Raw genomic sequence first — 21,127 nt, 5'->3', positions numbered from 1 at the left:
CCAAGCCTTGTGGCGTTTGCTCCAGACGCCAAGCTATATGGCGTTTGGCTCTGCGACTTCGGCGCCAGCTGGACAAATGTGGGCCAGGCCCAAACGCCAGCATTCATGGCGTCTCCCGTGCAAGCCAAACGCCAGGGATGTTGGCGTGATCAAAAAAGGTCAGATTCGAAATTCTTCTGCAAACTGGGTCAATTCTTGATTAAGTTAGGAAAAAGATCAAAACAGTAATTTCGTCCTCCACACCATGACTGACGCAGACTCCACCTACTACCGCTACTGCGTGCAGACAGCAGCAGACCGGCGAAGCATCGTGCCCGCGGTGGGTCAACGAAAGTCACGAGACTACCACTACTACCAGCGCCCGTGCTCGCTGACATGTGTGCAGGATCCATCTCCCTGACGAGTGAGACGACGCGCAGGTATGGCTAATCGTGATTGATAGATACGATATGATTAAACAAAGATAAGAGTGACTTTGAGAGCACACGGTGTCGCTGACCGGACACGCCTTCCAACGGAATCTGAATGCGCAGGAACGTGCAACCCAACCCTGCAGAAATTCCAGCTGCACGCGTAGCGTAGACGATCCGGCGGATCCGGGGTCATGCGATCCACGGGCGGCAGGAAAATGAAAGGGAAAGTGAAACGAATCCGCGACTCTGCTGGAGCTCACCGCCGCCGACGGAAAGGCGACGGCGACCCGGCGGGCGGGCGGGCATACGTCGACGTGCCACTGACCCGCCGTGAAGGTGGAGCGGAGGGAATAAACCAAACCACGGGCGCGCGCGGCGCCGGCGCCTCAAAAGTCGCTCTCCGCGTCGGGGGGGCGGCACGGGCCCGGCGGCGGGCGGAAATGCGGACAGCGAGAACGGGACGGGAGGCGGGCACGTAGTCGTCGTACTACGTACGTACCCCAGGCAGGGGCGGCCGGTCGACCGGTGGCTGGCTGTCCCTTTCCGGGCGGGTCCACGGCTCGCGCGAATTATTCCGCGCCCAACCGCGACCAGATCCCCGGCTGCGTGATCCGCCATCCGCCAACTATGATGCCACCGAGCCGCCGGCCGGGACCCATGTGCGTGACTGCTGCGTGCGAGACGGACGTGGTACTAGTAGCTTGTGTGTGCTGCCGGCAGTGTGATCTCCGGCCGTTGGTGGCAGGAGTATTCCTTTTTAAACGATTGTGTCGACCCAGGTTATTTGGCGCCTAATCTAATCTGATCCGGGAGCGAATTAGGGGATACATGGATATTATTTTTAAGAGGCGGCGAGCTGATGCGTGGTGCATGAGCGGCAGGCCGGCAGCTTCCTCCTCCCTCCCTGCCAGGAGAGGCCCTCTCCGTTAGCAGCCGGTGGAGGAAAAAAAATACTCTGACAGCAGTACACTCTCGTTTCCGTTGGTTGATACGTACAGTATATTACAGTAATACACGAACGTGGATGCCAACTTGTACATGTTCTTCAGTACTGCGGTATATTAGTATGCCCCATCTACAGTACATGTTCTTCAGGAAAGAATTCAGATGCCCGAGCCGGCGGCCCGCGTCTCCGGTCGTGGCTTTACCGAGATGTGACCTTTCTTCACTAGATGGATATTGGATGCCCTCCCTTATCCTTCCCCACACGTGCATCACACTTCTAATTGTGGCGCTCTCGGCTAATCTAGTCCGTTACCAGTGGGGTCTGACCAACATCTCACCTTGACAAAGTTTAATCTAGCACGTAGCAGTGGTATATAATTGTGATCAAGCACACCTTTACTGACCCTTTGATTCGTTCTGATGCAATCCAACAGCAACGGTTGGCATCCGCCATTAAAAAACCGCACTGCTGAGAGTCATGCATCTGATGGAGCACACGAACAGATAGAACCATTGCTGTGCGGTCCAAGGATTACAATTCTAAAGTTGACAGGACACGGTATGGCATCCATGTATGCCACGATGCAGAAAAGTTCCGCTGATGAAACGCGCCGCACGTGTGCGTTGCTCTTTGTACGAGCATCGACTATGGCCAGTTCTTTTCGCCTCATGATTTTTCAGAATCTGATTTTAGCAAACTGCCCACAGAATCGTCTACCTACAGATTCATATGTCCAGTTTTTTTCTGTGATTTCAGCCTGTGATTGTTGTATGAGTTGTGTGCTGAAATGTCTGTAACACCTCTAAATTAGAATCGAGTGTTGGACTGTTAACAGTTGGTTATTTTCACGTCTAATACGAACAACTTGCAACTCATACGTCGTTCCAACCACACACACATATGAATGAGAAAATTCTAACTACAATTTGTAAACACTTGCCCCCATAAGCATTATTGCAAACATCTTTTTTTTTTCTTTTTCGAAAAGGAGGAATACCCCCGGCCTCTTCATCAATCGATGCATGCAGCCATATTATTAAATAAAAATGTAACAAGGTCATAAGGTCCCAAAAAGCTCATAACTCAGCAGTAGTCGAAAGCAAATAAATCTGAAAAGCACCACACCCGGTGATATAGAACTAAAAAAGTGCCACATCCGGCGATAGAATAATAAGCTACAATGCCTACACACCTAACCTATTATTCGCTCGCCACCCAAATCGGCTGAAGGTAGCCCGTGCTACCGTCTCCCAACGGTTGTACCCAATAACCAAAGGCTTTTTGAAGTCCGCATGAGTGAGTAAGGACCATATACGGATCCAAACTGTAGCTTTGTAGATAACCTGCAAAAAATTGGTGAATTGTGTCCCATTAAAAATCATATCATTTCTACTGTTCCATATAGCCCAAAACAATGCACATACTCCCATCCGAATATGTTTAGCTAAATGTATGTCCATTCCATTAAGCCACGTTCCAAATAACGTGTGTATGCTCCTTGGAGGTTGAACGTTAAAGGCTACATGAATTGATCGCCATAATAATTGTGCAAGAGGACATTCGAAAAAGAGGTGTTTAATCTTTTCATTTTGATCACAAAAACATCACCTAGAGTTACCAACCCAATTCCTTTTTGTCAAGTTATCATTGGTTAGAATAACCTCTTTATGGACAAACCACATAAATATTTTAATACGAAGCGGGACTTTAATCTTCCAAATATGTAACGACCTCGACAATGGCCCGGAATCAATTAGGTCTGAATACATGGATTTCACTGAGAAGATTCCATTCGTGGTTAACTTTCAGCGAATTGTATCCGCCTGATCAGATAGGTGAACTTCCATCAACCTACGAACCAGGTGCAACCAAGCATTCCAACGTTCCCCTACTAGGGATCTCCTGAATTGGATATTAAGCAGTATCGAGTTTAATATTGTGGCAACATAATCCCCCTTACGTTGCACAATATTATATAAGGATGGATATTACAAAGCCAAAGGCGTCTCCTCAAGCCATGTATCCTCCCAAAATCTAGTAGTATTACCATTACCAACTAGGAATTTCACTCGTTGGAAGAAAGTTGCTTTCGTCCTCATTAATCCCATCCAGAAGGGTGAGTCCGTTGGCCTAACGGTAACTTGGGCCAAAGTCTTAGAGTGTAAGTTTTTATTTCGCAAGATTTGTATCCACATACCCTCGGTCTCAGTAGATATTTTGTATAGCCACTTGCTAAGCAGACATCTATTTTTGACCTCTAAATTTTCGATCCCTAACCCGCCCTGGTCGTTTGGTCTGCAAATAATATCCCATCTAGCCAACTTGTACTTCTTCTTGGCCTCATCACTTTGCCAAATGAATCGGGATCTATAAAAGTCAAGTCTTTTTCGTACCCATATCGGTACCTCAAAGAAGGATAGAAGGAACATCGGCAGGCTCATCAAAACCGAATTTATCAAAACCAACCGACCTCCGTATGACATGAGCTTACCCTTTCAGCAGCTCAGTTTCTTTTCAAATCGATCTTCTATACATTTTCATTCCTTATTCGTTAAACGTCTATGATGAATTGGGATCTCTAGATAACTAAAAGGTAAGGATCCCATTTCACAACCGAACAAATTTCTATAGTCATCTTGTTCCTCTTTGGCTCTCCCAAAACAGAACAATTCACTTTTATTGAAATTGATTTTGAGCCCAGACAGTTGCTCAAAAAGACACAATACAAGCTTCATATTCCTAGCTTTTGCAAGATCATGTTCCATGAATATAATTGTGTCATCCGCGTATTGTAGGACGGAGACTCCCCCCTCTACTAGGTGTGGGACGAGTCCTCCTACTTGGCCACTCTCTTTGGCTCGGCCAATTAGTACTGCCAACATATTTGCTACAATGTTAAACAACACCGGAGACATGGAATCTCCCTGTCGTAACCCCTTCCGTGTCTGAAAAAAATGTCATGTATCGTCGTTGACTTTTATTATGACACTACCTTTTTGTATGAATGAACCCACCATATATCTCCAAGACTCATCAAACCCCTTCATACGTAAGGCTTGCTGCAAAAAGGGCCATTTGACCTTATCATGCACTTTTTGAAAATCCACTTTGAAGATAACACCATCTAATTTCTTCGTATGGATTTCATGTAGTGTTTCATGTAAGACCACAACCCCTTCATGGATGTGTCGTCCTGGCATGAAAGCAGTTTGTGTTGGTTGCACAACCGAATGGGCTATCTGTGTCAACCTATTCGTGCCAACCTTTGTAAAAATCTTAAAGCTTACATTGAGAAGACAGATCGGTCTGAATTGCTCAATGCGAATAGCCTCAACCCTCTTTGGCAACAACGTGATTGTTCCAAGATTGAGGTGAAAGAGGTTTAAGTGGCCATCGAACAAATCATGGAACATAGGCATAAGATCTCCCTTTATGATATGCCAACATTTCTGATAAAATTCCACCAGTAACCCGTACGGTCCAGGGGCTTTATTATGCTTCATTTGCATTATTGCATCAAACACCTCTTTCTCAGTGAACGGAGCAGACAACAACTAATTCTCTTCTAAGTTAAGCTGAGGTATGTCCCCGATCAAACTCTCATCTAGAGCTACGAAACTTTCTTCTGGCGCTCCAAAAAGCTTCTTATAATATTCAGAGATGTACAATTTTAGGTTCTCATGTCCTACAATTGTACCATCATCTTGTTCGAGCTGTATTATCTTCTTCTTTCTATGTTTCCCATTAGCTATCATATGAAAAAACCTTGTATTATCATCTCCTTGGACGATCTTAGACACCTTTGCTCTAAACGCCCATTTCATTTCCTCCTCTCTCATAAGGGCCTGTAACTTCTTCTCGGCCTCATTCTTAATATCTTGCTCCGACATATTAAGAAGGGTGGATTCCGCTTTCACGTCAAGTTCATTAATAATTTGTGTTAGCCTCTGCTTTTCAATTTTGTAAATACCACTTTGATTTTTGGCCCATCCCCTCAAGTACTGGCGCAAATGTCTAATTTTGTTTTGCCATATTTCCACATGAGAAGTCCCGCCAGACTCCCTGGCCCACTCTGTGGCAATAAGATTTAGGAATCCCTCCCTCTTGAACCATCCTAGTTTGAAAGAGAACGTATTTCTATTGACCACATGGGTCGATTCCCCAGAATCAACCAGCAAAGGGGTATGGTCCGAAATGGCTCTCTGTAGAGCACGAATCGTTACAAGTGGAAATTTCTGTTCCCTCTCAACAGTAGTAAGGACCATGTCCAATTTCTCATACGTAGGAATTGGTAAGGAATTAGCCCACGTGAATTGTCTACCAGAGAGTTCAATCTCCCTCAAGCCGAGACTCTCAATGATCATATTGAACATGAATGACCACCTTCCATCGAAATTGTCACTATTTTTCTATCAAGCAAAATCCTTACACATGTGAATAAACTTGAACATGCACCGGAAAAATCATGTGACAATTACTCATCAAGATAAAATCGTTCTTATATTCTCACAATTATCAAATCTACAACAAGTAATCATCCAATACAAAAAAAACAAGGTAAATTTGACAAATAGAGGATGGATGGAGTTGTCGACGCCATACAGATGCACGAGCACCGTGCCGGCGTCTGTGGTCATTCTAGAGGAACCATGCGGTGGAGGAGGCCATGTCGTTGGCCTGCCAGACCCCGGCACCAGCGGAGGTGCGCCACAGGGAGCCACACACTAGGGCACCGCGGTGGCCGTGGCGGAGGACAACATGTGAGGTAGAGGATCGGGGAGGAGTCAAGCGGCGGTGACGTTGGGTTGATCTTCTCATGATCAAATGGCAGATCAAGCTAATGCCCTGCCATTTCAATCAATGCATGGGAAAGACAGTTAAGGGTTAATCTTCTCATGATCAAACAAGCTCAAGCATCAGGAGAATTACTCTGCCTGGATTGAACAAAATCTTAATTGATTTCTAATGATTTCCAACTGTTTTCCAACAACTTGTATTGGCTAGAGTTGTTTGTGGGCTGTTTTGTAGCACTTGTTCATTTGTACCTTTTTATTATTAATATATAGTTATGGGATTGCTAAATCTCACTCGAGTGAGAATTAACCAAGTCTCAGTCGATGCTATATTTATGGGATTTTACATGGAGATGTGCGATATGCGGGAAGCGTCTTACCTCGTTGGAGGGACGCGTTGCATGTTTATATGGCAGGGGCGCACCTCCCTGGATAACAACGCATACAAGAGTTTGTTAAGATTACATTTCTTAGAGAAGAAGGGATAAGAGAGAGGAAGGATTCGGTTATATCCACCAAAACCATTTAAACATCTATCCCTAGTCTATCTCTACAATGCTACGTTTAACACCCTCCCTTAATCACAACTTCATCAAGTTGAGATTATGCTTGAAATCTTCGAAACTCCATGTGGGCAAAGCCTTGGTGAATCCATCGTCAACTTGATCTCTAGAGTGAACAAACCGAATGTCAAGTTGCTTGTTAGCAACCCTTTCTCTGACAAAATGGAAATCTATCTCTATATGTTTTGTTCTGGCATGAAACACATGATTGGCAGACAGATAGGTAGCACCAAGGTTATCACACCACAAACATGGAGCTTTGGTATTTTTCACACCAAGTTCCTTAAGAATAGATTGAACCTATATAATTTCTGCTGTTGCATTTGCCAATGCTTTATATTCTGCCTCTGTATCTAGACACAGTTGCCTGTTTCCTTGCACTCCATGAGATGAAGTTGGGACCAAAAAACACTGCAAATCCACCAGTGGAACGCCTATCATCCAGGCTGCCTGCCCAGTCAGAATCAGAGAAGGCACTAACCAAGGTAGATGGTGACTTGCTGAAATTAAGACCAATGCTCAAAGTATTTTTGACATATCGAACTATACGTTTAGCAGCAGTCCAGTGAACAGTGGTGGGTGCATGAAGAAACTGGCATACTTTGTTGACAGCAAAAGAGATGTCAGGTTGTGTCAAAGTTAAGTACTGTAATGCACCAACTAAGCTCCTGTATTTAGTGTTGTCCTCTTTGCTGAGAGGTGTACCTTCTGTAAGAGACAGTTTTTCAGAACTTGACAAAGGAGTGGGTGAGGGTTTACAACCTTGCAAGCCAGCCTTTTTTACCAAATCAGTGGCATATTTTTCCTGAGAGAGATGAAGTCCATCATCATGTTTCTTCACTTCAATCCCTAGGAAATAATGAAGATCTCCAAGATCCTTAAGAGCAAAATCTGTACTCAAATCCTTCAACAATGCAGTTAGTGCTTCATCAGATGAACTTGTAACAGTAATGTCATCAACATAAATGAGAACAAATATGGACGTGTTCAGTTTATTGTAAATGAACAGTGACGTGTCAGACTTGGAAGGAACAAAGCCAAGCGTCTGCATCTTATGACAGAGGCGTGAGTACCATGCCCTTGGTGCTTGCTTTAGCCCATAAAGTGCTTTGTCAAGTTTGCATACAAATGAGGGTGCTTTTTCATCTTCAAACCCAGGAGGTTGTTTCATATAGACCTCCTCTTTCAGAACGCCATGCAGAAACGCATTCTGAACGTCTAGCTGCCTGAGACTCCAGCCCCTAGAAACAGCAATGGACAAAACAAGGCGTATGGTTGCAGCTTTAACAACGGGACTAAAGGTGTCCTCATAGTCTATTCCATACCGTTGTTTAAAACCTTTGGCAACAAGTCTTGCCTTGTACCGGTCTATGGTTCCATCAGATTTCCTTTTTATCCTGAAGACTCATTTACAATCAATAAGGTTTTTACCTTGGTGTGGAGGGACTAGATGCCACGTCTTATTTTTCTCAAGTGCCAAATATTCTTCCTTCATTGCCTTTTTCCACTTTTCATCATCAAGTGCTTGCTCAAGTGTAGTTGGCTCACTTGGTTCACCTGTAGAACAAACTAGGCCATATTTTGTTATATGCTTATAATCAACAGGTTTGATCACACCATGTCGTAGTCATGTTTGTCGTTGTAACGGTGCAGCAGAATCGGCAGCCACAGAAAATCCTGGGCCAGGAACAGGAGTTCCGGACACTGCAGGAGATCTGGGCGCTGCAGACTCTGAGGCCGATTCGCCTCGTGCTCGCCCCGGATCTTCTGTGGCTTCGGCCCATGAACCAGGTGCTGTATGTGCCATAGAAGATCCCGGCCTCCCGACCGACTCGTCAGGTGCACGCGATTGCGCGGGCCCGCGCGAATCTGCACCGGATTTAGCGCCTGTCAGTCGCACCTCAACGCGCCGCTTGTAGCAGCTCGATTCGTCCGGAAAACGCGCGCCGCTTCGACCACCCGGATGCTGCCAGTTGCCGGGTGCTGAGTGGTGCGGGGCACGCGCGGGGTCAGCTCCAGCTGCGGACGGGCGCGTGGCACGCGCGGAGTCGCTGCCGGTCGCACGGGCGGGCGGACCCGCTGTCGGTTATGGCGCGTCAGCGTGCGCAGTTCCCGGCGAAGATTGCCTGTGCTGCTGCTCCTGCGATGATCCCGAGGCGGATCCAGCGCACTCCGAGGCAGATTTGCTCCCCCCATCGTGACACATGAAATATGACACTTGGGGAGTAATCTGTGCATCATTTTCTTCTCTGTTTTCACTTCCGTTTTCTCCTTCATCATCACAAAGCTCATGTGCATGGTTAGGAGGGTTAGTCATCATTGGATCATCACAATTATTTTCTCCCCCGTGATCAAGGCCGGATAGATGAGGTGGCAAAAGAAGTATTTCTTGACGGAGTCTAGCGCCGGCATTAGGATGAAGATCAGCAAAAGGAAATTTGGTTTCATCAAAGACCACATCTCTAGAGATATAGACACGGCCGGTGGAGATGTCAAGGCCCTTGACACCTTTATGAAGTGGACTATAGCCAAGAAACACACATTGCTTTGAGCGGAACATGAGCTTACGATTATTGTAGGGACGAAGATTGGGCCAACACGCACAGCCAAACACACGAAGTGACTTGTAGTCAGGTTTTACATGAAGAAGCCTCTCTACTGGAGTCTCATTATTGATAACACGACTAGGAAGCATGTTGATGATGTGGACAGCCGTTAGGAAAGCCTCATCCCAAAACTTGAGGGGCATGGAGGCGCCGGCTAAGAGGGCTAGTCCTACCTCAACAATGTGTCGGTGTTCATGTTCTGCAGAGCCGTTTTGTTGGTGAGCGTGAGGGCATGATACATGGTGAGAAATACCAAGATTTTGGAAGAAAGAGTTCAACTTTTCGTACTCTCCCCCCCCAGTCTGATTGAACAGTAATAATCTTGCTGTCAAACTTGCGCTCAACGAGAGCTTGAAAGTTTTGAAAGACTTGAAAGACGTCGGATCATTTCTTAAGAAGATAGATCCAGGAATATTTGCTGTAGTCATCTATAAAGCTTACATAGTAAGTGTGTCGACCAACAGAGCTAGGGGCAGGACCCCAGACATCAGAAAAGATTAATTGCAATGGTTTTGTAGACACACTAGTTGATAAAGGATAGGGTAACTGATGACTCTTAGCACGTTGACATGAATCACAAACTGTTTCAATATTGCGCTCACCAACAAACGGGAGCTTATTTTTCCTAAGCAATCTTTCAACTAAAGAAAAATAGGCATGGCCTAATCGACCGTGCCATCGGGTTGACGAAAGCTTGGCAACACTGTAGGCTCGTTTATTGAATCTTTGACACTCCGGAAGCAATGGGTAGAGCTCTCGAACGCATCTACCTCGATAAAGCACTTTCTTCGTTGCCTGATCCTTGATCAAAAAGAAAGAAGGATGAAACTCGAGAAAGACATGATTATCAATGGCAATTCTATGAACGGAGAGAAGATTCATACTAGCACTAGGGACATGCAAGATTTTATTTAGATGAAGGTTGCGATGGGGAGTTTTAATAACCATATGACCAACGTGACGAATCCTCATACCTGCACCATTGGCAGTGTGGATCTGGTCCTTGCCGCGGTATTTCTCCCATGTGGTCACCTTCTCAAGCTCGCTGGTGATGTGTTCAGTGGCCCTGCTGTCGACGTACCAATTTGTGTCGACGCCGTAGGAGCCGTCCGCAGCTGCAGCAACTTTGTCCTCGTCTTGGGAGTCGTTGTCATCTTTATCGTAGCGGTACCAGCAGTCTTTGGCCATGTGCCCAAGCTTGCCACAGATCTGACAGCGAGGGGCATCCGGACGAGACCTGGCGGAGCTGTCGCCACGGCGAGGTTTGGAGTTGGGGGAGCGGCCGCCGCGGGAGTTGGAGGATCCACCACTGTTGATGGTGCCGCCAGGCTGCCCTTTGGTGCGGCGAGAGCCACGACCGCGACCACGACCGCGAGATGCGGCATTGGCCGAGGACTTGTAGCCGCCGGAGGAGCCATGAAATTGAGCCATACGCTGATCGAAGTTTCTCAGCATGGCATAGAGCTCATCGAGGGTGACAGGCGTGACGCGGGCGTCGAGGGCGGAGACGAGCGGCTGGTAGTCGACGTCCAGCCCATGGAGGATGTACGAGATCAACTCGTCATCCTGGGTGGGTTTGCCGGCGGCGGCGAGCTCATCAGCGAGGCCGCGGAGGGAGGCGAAGTAGGAGGCAACGGACTGGTTGCCCTTCTGCGCGTTGATAAGCGCAGTTCGGATGTTGTTGACGCGGCTGAGGGATTGGGACGAGAACATGCCCGCCAGAGCCAACCAAAGTTCACGCGCCGTGGTGATCGCGGTGACCGCGACCAAGACCTCCCTGGACAGCGTACTCAGCAAATAGCCGAGCACCTGTTGGTCCTCCTTGACCCAAAGCGGGTGGACAGGGTTGGGCTCAGAAGTCTCCTTGTCGTCTTTGTCCTTGGTGACGTGGAGTCTGGCCGGTTCAGGCGAGGTGCCGTCGATGTAGCCGAAGACACCGGCGCCCCGCAGGTGGGGTGTGACCTGCGTGCGCCAGAGCACGTAATTCGTGCGGTTGAGCTTCTCGGTGACCTGGCCATTGAGGCTAGGTTGGGAGGCGCCGGATGAAGACATGGCTATGGTACTAGATGGAATTGGGATAGCTAGATGGAGAGAGGAAGGGCTCTGATTACCATATGCGATATGCGGGAAGCGTCTTACCTCGTTGGAGGGACGCGTTGTATGTTTATATGGTAGGGGCGCACCTCCTTAGATAACAGCGCATACAAGAGTTTGTTAAGATTACATTGCTTGGAGAAGAAGGGATAAGAGAGAGGAAGGATTCGGTTATATCCACCGAAACCATTTAAACATCTATCCCTAGTCTATCTCTACAATGCTACGTTTAACAGGCGAATCATGCAAAAATTTCATTCATGTTTTTCTTTTTTTTCTTACATATTATATCACTAGACTGATTAAGTCTCAGTCAACAAAGATCTGGACACATCCATATAATTTTATCATAGTACGATTGTCTATGATTCTTGGTTGAGAAAAAAAAACAGACATCAAACAGGCATCGCTCCTTACTAATAATCCAAACGCGCCTACCAGCCAAACTAAACCACAGCTGCAGCACATGCGCAACCGCGCAAAAGGCACACCGGGGACATGAACTGCAGCAGAAACTGTCCAGAAACCTCGTAATCATGTCATGGGCACCGGGCCATCCTTACGTTGTTGCGGTCTCCATGCGCGAGCTGCAGTGAAGAGTGAAGACTTCACCTGTCACCCGGTTCTTCTTCTTCTTCTTTTATTTATTTTTTTGTTCCGTGAATGCAGCCGTTCTGGCAAAAGAAAACAAAAACAGAAAAGAAAAGAAAAATAGTGCTTCAAGTCAATTCCGTGTGGACTGCAACCCTTGGATCAGTGATGAGATGACATGCATACTATTACTAGCTGCACACGACAGAATATTCCAGTTCGGGCAAGGATTTTCCGTCATTCTTTCTTTTTTCCCTGTGCAAGGGATGCAGCCTCGTTGCCGCTCTGAATTTGCTGAACCCGGCTTCTCTCCAAGACCAGAGGAGCAGTCCCAGTCCCCCTCCATCAGTGGCAGCAGTGAGCGAGAAGAAAAGGAGCACGCTCCATGTTAATCCTAGCTACTACTACTAGCTAGTAGTGTGCTTACACCAGTAGGGGCTTGATTCCCATTGCTCCGCCGGCCGATACGGCACGGTCGGTCCTTATTTCGGTTTCCCGGTTATCTATGTTCGTCTTGCTGAAAATTGAGCGTGGAGCGTGTCTGCGTGTGTGCTTTTCCGGAGGGGGCAGGCAGGATGTTGCTTGCTTGCTCACGCGGCATCTCCGGTCTGGTCAATGCAGAGCAAGCTAACACACCACTGGCAGACAACTGATCAGGAGCTCAGAGCCACTTTCCTCTCCAGAGCTCACCACTCAGACAGCAAATCACGCGCCGCTCCTCCAGATTTCACGACCAACCACCACCGGAGAACCACACGGCGCGTTGCGGTCGCGGAAGCCGCGGACGATCGACCGCGGTGCGCACGTAGAGAGAAAGAGGGCATCGCATCGTATCCGCCTAAATCTGAAACGTCACTGGACCGCGTCGGGCGCGGGAGGCCCACGAGCACGAGCCGTCACACCGCCGGAGGGGACACATCCAAATCCACCTTACCTCACCCGCCGCCCGCGATCGTGCGTGGAGTGGCAGTACGTCCGCCCGCCCCCACGGCCCATCACGCCGCTCGCTCACCTCACCGTCGCAGTCGGTCGACAGTAGTTGGCCATCACGCCAACTCCACCGCGCGACCCTATCCTATCTGACCCTGTTCGTTTGAAATAAAACGGATAAATAGCGCGACCCGGCGCGCAGCCTTAAACAAACAAATGTTTGGATTCTGTCCGTTTTCGATCCATCCTTGGCCCAAACTTGCGCTCGGTTTGTGGTGAAACGGACGCGCGCGGACGGCCTGGGCGCACGCCCTTATCCCCCCGTGACCCGCCTGTCGGGGACACTCACAGTCCCTCCGCTCCCAACGCTTCCACCCACTCTCTCCCGCCCTGCCCCGTCGCAAGCGCCGCCGCTATTCTCCGGCCGCCTCCTCACCGCGCAGCCTCCGGCCGACCCTACCAAACCACTTCTCGACATGGCCGCCACCACGCCCGTGCTTTGGCCGTAGTTTTGGCCATCGATCGGAGGTTTGGCCGTCGCCGTCTTTGCCGGCCACATAGGGGACAGGACCGCTGGCGACGCACCACGGCGGCCTCGGCAGCTTCCGAGGAGAACTCCAGAGCGGCCAGTAGCCGGCCGGCAACCACCCCTGCTGCGTGGAGGTGATCATCGCGGCCTCTTCGCTACCACGACCGCAAGGTGTTCGGCATTTTGCCCACAAAGGTATTGACAGTGGAGACGAGTTTTTCTTCCATCACTTCCTTTGTTCATCGGACGATTCATCGTCGGATGATGAAGATCTTGTGGTGGCTGCACTGGTCGTTCACGATCACATTCAACGGCACCTTCCTCGATACAGGGGGTCAGTCCCTGGTCGTGCTCCCAACCTGAACCGCAACAGGGAGAGAGGCCACGCCCTACTCTATGCTGATTACTTTGCCAACACCCCGCTCTTCAAGCCGGATAAATCCCTCGCCGTTTTCGAATGGCAAGGCATGTGTTCAATCGTATCCGAGAGGGAGTGGTTGCTCATGATCGATACTTCGAGTGCAAGACGGATGCCCTTGGCAAGTTTGGATTCTCCTCTTACCAAAACCAAAACTCTCTACTGGAGTCTCATTATTGATAACACGACTAGGAAGCATGTTGATGATGTGGACAGCCGTTAGGAAAGCCTCATCCCAAAACTTGAGGGGCATGGAGGCGCCGGCTAAGAGGGCTAGTCCTACCTCAACAATGTGTCGGTGTTCATGTTCTGCAGAGCCGTTTTGTTGGTGAGCGTGAGGGCATGATACATGGTGAGAAATACCAAGATTTTGGAAGAAAGAGTTCAACTTTTCGTACTCTCCCCCCCCAGTCTGATTGAACAGTAATAATCTTGCTGTCAAACTTGCGCTCAACGAGAGCTTGAAAGTTTTGAAAGACTTGAAAGACGTCGGATCATTTCTTAAGAAGATAGATCCAGGAATATTTGCTGTAGTCATCTATAAAGCTTACATAGTAAGTGTGTCGACCAACAGAGCTAGGGGCAGGACCCCAGACATCAGAAAAGATTAATTGCAATGGTTTTGTAGACACACTAGTTGATAAAGGATAGGGTAACTGATGACTCTTAGCACGTTGACATGAATCACAAACTGTTTCAATATTGCGCTCACCAACAAACGGGAGCTTATTTTTCCTAAGCAATCTTTCAACTAAAGAAAAATAGGCATGGCCTAATCGACCGTGCCATCGGGTTGACGAAAGCTTGGCAACACTGTAGGCTCGTTTATTGAATCTTTGACACTCCGGAAGCAATGGGTAGAGCTCTCGAACGCATCTACCTCGATAAAGCACTTTCTTCGTTGCCTGATCCTTGATCAAAAAGAAAGAAGGATGAAACTCGAGAAAGACATGATTATCAATGGCAATTCTATGAACGGAGAGAAGATTCATACTAGCACTAGGGACATGCAAGATTTTATTTAGATGAAGGTTGCGATGGGGAGTTTTAATAACCATATGACCAACGTGACGAATCCTCATACCTGCACCATTGGCAGTGTGGATCTGGTCCTTGCCGCGGTATTTCTCCCATGTGGTCACCTTCTCAAGCTCGCTGGTGATGTGTTCAGTGGCCCTGCTGTCGACGTACCAATTTGTGTCGACGCCGTAGGAGCCGTCTGCAGCTGCAGCAACTTTGTCCTCGTCTTGGGAGTCGTTGTCATCTTTATCGTAGCGGTACCAGCAGTCTTTGGCCGTGTGCCCAAGCTTGCCACAGATCTGACAGCGAGGGGCATCCGGACGAGACCTGGCAAAGCTGTCGCCACGGCGAGGTTTGGAGTTGGGGGAGCGGCCGCCGCGGGAGTTGGAGGATCCACCACCGTTGATGGTGCCGCCAGGCCGCACTTTGGTGCGGCGAGAGCCACGACCGCGACCACGACCGCGAGATGCGGCGTTGGCCGAGGACTTGTAGCCGCCGGAGGAGCCATGAAATTGAGCCATGCGCTGATCGAAGTTGCTCAGCATGGCATAGAGCTCATCGAGGGTGACAGGCGTGACGCGGGCGTCGAGGGCGGAGACGAGCGGATGGTAGTCGACGTCCAGCCCATGGAGGATGTACGAGATCAACTCGTCGTCCTGGGTGGGTTTGCCGGCAGCGGCGAGCTCATCAGCGAGGCCGCGGAGGGAGGCGAAGTAGGAGGCAACGGACTGGTTGCCCTTCTGCGCGTTGATAAGCGCAGTTCGGATGTTGTTGACGCGGCTGAGGGATTGGGACGAGAACATGCCCGCCAGAGCCAACCAAAGTTCACGCGCCGTGGTGATCGCGGTGACCGCGACCAAGACCTCCCTGGACAGCGTACTCAGCAAATAGCCGAGCACCCGTTGGTCCTCCTTGACCCAAAGCGGGTGGAGAGGGTTGGGCTCAGAAGTCTCCTTGTCGTCTTTGTCCTTGGTGACGTGGAGTCTAGCCGGTTCAGGCGAGGTGCCGTCGATGTAGCCGAAGACACCGGCGCCCCGCAGGTGGGGTGTGACCTGCGTGCGCCAGAGCACGTAATTCGTGCGGTTGAGCTTCTCGGTGACCTGGCCATTGAGGCTAGGTTGGGAGGCGCCGGATGAAGACATGGCTATGGTACTAGATGGAATTGGGATAGCTAGATGGAGAGAGGAAGGGCTCTGATTACCATATGCGATATGCGGGAAGCGTCTTACCTCGTTGGAGGGACGCGTTGTATGTTTATATGGTAGGGGCGCACCTCCTTGGATAACAGCGCATACAAGAGTTTGTTAAGATTACATTGCTTGGAGAAGAAGGGATAAGAGAGAGGAAGGATTCGGTTATATCCACCGAAACCATTTAAACATCTATCCCTAGTCTATCTCTACAATGCTACGTTTAACAGGCGAATCATGCAAAAATTTCATTCATGTTTTTCTTTTTTTTCTTACATATTATATCACTAGACTGATTAAGTCTCAGTCAATAGAGATCTGGACACATCCATATAATTTTATCATAGTACGATTGTCTATGATTCTTGGTTGAGAAAAAAAAAACAGACATCAAACAGGCATCGCTCCTTACTAATAATCCAAACGCGCCTACCAGCCAAACTAAACCACAGCTGCAGCACATGCGCAACCGCGAAAAAGGCACACCGGGGACATGAACTGCAGCAGAAACTGTCCAGAAACCTCGTAATCATGTCATGGGCACCGGGCCATCCTTACGTTGTTGCGGTCTCCATGCGCGAGCTGCAGTGAAGAGTGAAGACTTCACCTGTCACCCGGTTCTTCTTCTTCTTCTTTTATTTATTTTTTTGTTCCGTGAATGCAGCCGTTCTGGCAAAAGAAAACAAAAACAGAAAAGAAAAGAAAAATAGTGCTTCAAGTCAATTCCGTGTGGACTGCAACCCTTGGATCAGTGATGAGATGACATGCATACTATTACTAGCTGCACACGACAGAATATTCCAGTTCGGGCAAGGATTTTCCGTCATTCTTTCTTTTTTCCCTGTGCAAGGGATGCAGCCTCGTTGCCGCTCTGAATTTGCTGAACCCGGCTTCTCTCCAAGACCAGAGGAGCAGTCCCAGTCCCCCTCCATCAGTGGCAGCAGTGAGCGAGAAGAAAAGGAGCACGCTCCATGTTAATCCTAGCTACTACTACTAGCTAGTAGTGTGCTTACACCAGTAGGGGCTTGATTCCCATTGCTCCGCCGGCCGATACGGCACGGTCGGTCCTTATTTCGGTTTCCCGGTTATCTATGTTCGTCTTGCTGAAAATTGAGCGTGGAGCGTGTCTGCGTGTGTGCTTTTCCGGAGGGGGCAGGCAGGATGTTGCTTGCTTGCTCACGCGGCATCTCCGGTCTGGTCAATGCAGAGCAAGCTAACACACCACTGGCAGACAACTGATCAGGAGCTCAGAGCCACTTTCCTCTCCAGAGCTCACCACTCAGACAGCAAATCACGCGCCGCTCCTCCAGATTTCACGACCAACCACCACCGGAGAACCACACGGCGCGTTGCGGTCGCGGAAGCCGCGGACGATCGACCGCGGTGCGCACGTAGAGAGAAAGAGGGCATCGCATCGTATTCGCCTAAATCTGAAACGTCACTGGACCGCGTCGGGCGCGGGAGGCCCACGAGCACGAGCCGTCACACCGCCGGAGGGGACACATCCAAATCCACCTTACCTCACCCGCCGCCCGCGATCGTGCGTGGAGTGGCAGTACGTCCGCCCGTCCCCACGGCCCATCACGCCGCTCGCTCACCTCACCGTCGCAGTCGGTCGACAGTAGTTGGCCATCACGCCAACTCCACCGCGCGACCCTATCCTATCTGACCCTGTTCGTTTGAAATAAAACGGATAAATAGCGCGACCCGGCGCGCGGCCTTAAACAAACAAATGTTTGGATTCTGTCCGTTTTCGATCCATCCTTGGCCCAAACTTGCGCTCGGTTTGTGGTGAAACGGACGCGCGCGGACGGCCTGGGCGCACGCCCTTATCCCCCCGTGACCCGCCTGTCGGGGACACTCGCAGTCCCTCCGCTCCCAACACTTCCACCCACTCTCTCCCGCCCTGCCCCGTCGCAAGCGCCGCCGCTATTCTCCGGCCGCCTCCTCACCGCGCAGCCTCCGGCCGACCCTACCAAACCACTTCTCGACATGGCCGCCACCACGCCCGTGCTTTGGCCGTAGTTTTGGCCATCAATCGGAGGTTTGGCCGTCGCCGTCTTTGCCGGCCACATAGGGGACAGGACCGCCGGCGACGCACCACGGCGGCCTCGGCAGCTTCCGAGGAGAACTCCAGAGCGGCCAGTAGCCGGCCGGCAACCACCCCTGCTGCGTGGAGGTGATCATCGCGGCCTCTTCGCTACCACGACCGCAAGGTGTTCGGCATTTTGCCCACAAAGGTATGGACAGTGGAGACGAGTTTTTCTTCCATCACTTCCTTTGTTCATCAGACGATTCATCGTCGGATGATGAAGATCTTGTGGTGGCTGCACTGGTCGTTCACGATCACATTCAACGGCACCTTCCTCGATACAGGGGGTCAGTCCCTGGTCGTGCTCCCAACCTGAACCGCAACAGGGAGAGAGGCCACGCCCTACTCTATGCTGATTACTTTGCCAACACCCCGCTCTTCAAGCCGGATAAATCCCTCGCCGTTTTCGAATGGCAAGGCATGTGTTCAATCGTATCCGAGAGGGAGTGGTTGCTCATGATCGATACTTCGAGTGCAAGACGGATGCCCTTGGCAAGTTTGGATTCTCCTCTTACCAAAACCAAAACTCTCTACTGGAGTCTCATTATTGATAACACGACTAGGAAGCATGTTGATGATGTGGACAGCCGTTAGGAAAGCCTCATCCCAAAACTTGAGGGGCATGGAGGCGCCGGCTAAGAGGGCTAGTCCTACCTCAACAATGTGTCGGTGTTCATGTTCTGCAGAGCCGTTTTGTTGGTGAGCGTGAGGGCATGATACATGGTGAGAAATACCAAGATTTTGGAAGAAAGAGTTCAACTTTTCGTACTCTCCCCCCCCAGTCTGATTGAACAGTAATAATCTTGCTGTCAAACTTGCGCTCAACGAGAGCTTGAAAGTTTTGAAAGACTTGAAAGACGTCGGATCATTTCTTAAGAAGATAGATCCAGGAATATTTGCTGTAGTCATCTATAAAGCTTACATAGTAAGTGTGTCGACCAACAGAGCTAGGGGCAGGACCCCAGACATCAGAAAAGATTAATTGCAATGGTTTTGTAGACACACTAGTTGATAAAGGATAGGGTAACTGATGACTCTTAGCACGTTGACATGAATCACAAACTGTTTCAATATTGCGCTCACCAACAAACGGGAGCTTATTTTTCCTAAGCAATCTTTCAACTAAAGAAAAATAGGCATGGCCTAATCGACCGTGCCATCGGGTTGACGAAAGCTTGGCAACACTGTAGGCTCGTTTATTGAATCTTTGACACTCCGGAAGCAATGGGTAGAGCTCTCGAACGCATCTACCTCGATAAAGCACTTTCTTCGTTGCCTGATCCTTGATCAAAAAGAAAGAAGGATGAAACTCGAGAAAGACATGATTATCAATGGCAATTCTATGAACGGAGAGAAGATTCATACTAGCACTAGGGACATGCAAGATTTTATTTAGATGAAGGTTGCGATGGGGAGTTTTAATAACCATATGACCAACGTGACGAATCCTCATACCTGCACCATTGGCAGTGTGGATCTGGTCCTTGCCGCGGTATTTCTCCCATGTGGTCACCTTCTCAAGCTCGCTGGTGATGTGTTCAGTGGCCCTGCTGTCGACGTACCAATTTGTGTCGACGCCGTAGGAGCCGTCCGCAGCTGCAGCAACTTTGTCCTCGTCTTGGGAGTCGTTGTCATCTTTATCGTAGCGGTACCAGCAGTCTTTGGCCGTGTGCCCAAGCTTGCCACAGATCTGACAGCGAGGGGCATCCGGACGAGACCTGGCGAAGCTGTCGCCACGGCGAGGTTTGGAGTTGGGGGAGCGGCCGCCGCGGGAGTTGGAGGATCCACCACCGTTGATGGTGCCGCCAGGCCGCACTTTGGTGCGGCGAGAGCCACGACCGCGACCACGACCGCGAGATGCGGCGTTGGCCGAGGACTTGTAGCCGCCGGAGGAGCCATGAAATTGAGCCATGCACTGATCGAAGTTGCTCAGCATGGCATAGAGCTCATCGAGGGTGACAGGCGTGACGCGGGCGTCGAGGGCGGAGACGAGCGGATGGTAGTCGACGTCCAGCCCATGGAGGATGTACGAGATCAACTCGTCGTCCTGGGTGGGTTTGCCGGCAGCGGCGAGCTCATCAGCGAGGCCGCGGAGGGAGGCGAAGTAGGAGGCAACGGACTGGTTGCCCTTCTGCGCGTTGATAAGCGCAGTTCGGATGTTGTTGACGCGGCTGAGGGATTGGGACGAGAACATGCCCGCCAGAGCCAACCAAAGTTCACGCGCCGTGGTGATCGCGGTGACCGCGACCAAGACCTCCCTGGACAGCGTACTCAGCAAATAGCCGAGCACCCGTTGGTCCTCCTTGACCCAAAGCGGGTGGAGAGGGTTGGGCTCAGAAGTCTCCTTGTCGTCTTTGTCCTTGGTGACGTGGAGTCTAGCCGGTTCAGGCGAGGTGCCGTCGATGTAGCCGAAGACACCGGCGCCCCGCAGGTGGGGTGTGACCTGCGTGCGCCAGAGCACGTAATTCGTGCGGTTGAGCTTCTCGGTGACCTGGCCATTGAGGCTAGGTTGGGAGGCGCCGGATGAAGACATGGCTATGGTACTAGATGGAATTGGGATAGCTAGATGGAGAGAGGAAGGGCTCTGATTACCATATGCGATATGCGGGAAGCGTCTTACCTCGTTGGAGGGACGCGTTGTATGTTTATATGGTAGGGGCGCACCTCCTTGGATAACAGCGCATACAAGAGTTTGTTAAGATTACATTGCTTGGAGAAGAAGGGATAAGAGAGAGGAAGGATTCGGTTATATCCACCGAAACCATTTAAACATCTATCCCTAGTCTATCTCTACAATGCTACGTTTAACAGGCGAATCATGCAAAAATTTCATTCATGTTTTTCTTTTTTTTCTTACATATTATATCACTAGACTGATTAAGTCTCAGTCAATAGAGATCTGGACACATCCATATAATTTTATCATAGTACGATTGTCTATG

General features: G+C 49.8%; 1 protein-coding gene and 3 pseudogenes across 1 annotated transcript; all 4 read right to left on the bottom strand.

Annotated features, from left to right (window-relative positions):
• Positions 1–7,049: 7,049 nt before the first annotated feature.
• LOC147991998 (uncharacterized) lies at positions 7,050–11,373 on the bottom strand. The gene is made up of 4 exons (XM_087538897.1): positions 10,296–11,373; positions 8,173–8,272; positions 8,041–8,112; positions 7,050–7,956 (listed from the first exon to the last, which is right to left on the bottom strand). Exons 1-4 carry the CDS (start codon positions 11,371–11,373, stop codon positions 7,050–7,052), a joined length of 2,157 nt encoding a protein of 718 aa, XP_087395023.1.
• On the bottom strand, positions 10,758–10,896 carry LOC125533323 (small nucleolar RNA Z247; annotated as a pseudogene).
• Positions 11,374–15,429: 4,056 nt separating the features above from the next.
• LOC147991997 (small nucleolar RNA Z247) lies at positions 15,430–15,568 on the bottom strand (annotated as a pseudogene).
• A 4,534-nt stretch (positions 15,569–20,102) lies between these two features.
• Positions 20,103–20,241, bottom strand: LOC147991996 (small nucleolar RNA Z247; annotated as a pseudogene).
• Between the last annotated feature and the right edge of the window lie 886 nt (positions 20,242–21,127).

The sequence above is a fragment of the Triticum urartu genome, chromosome 1A (genome assembly GCF_056163025.1).
Source record: "Triticum urartu cultivar PI428250 chromosome 1A, HENAU_Tu73, whole genome shotgun sequence".
Taxonomy (NCBI): Eukaryota; Viridiplantae; Streptophyta; class Magnoliopsida; order Poales; family Poaceae; genus Triticum; species Triticum urartu.
Note: the sequence above shows the minus strand (reverse complement) of the source record. Positions and strands in the feature narration are given on the sequence as shown.

Coding starts and splice junctions, on each gene's coding strand:
- LOC147991998 (XM_087538897.1), bottom strand. CDS start 11,373: ATGTCTTCATCCGGCGCCTCCCAACCTAGCCTCAATGGCCAGGTCACC. Junction 8,273..10,295: donor CCACACTGCCAATGGTGCAG/GTATGAGGATTC, acceptor TTTGTTCTACAG/GTGAACCAAGTGAGCCAACT. Junction 8,113..8,172: donor GCACTTGAGAAAAATAAGAC/GTGGCATCTAGT, acceptor ATGAGTCTTCAG/GATAAAAAGGAAATCTGATG.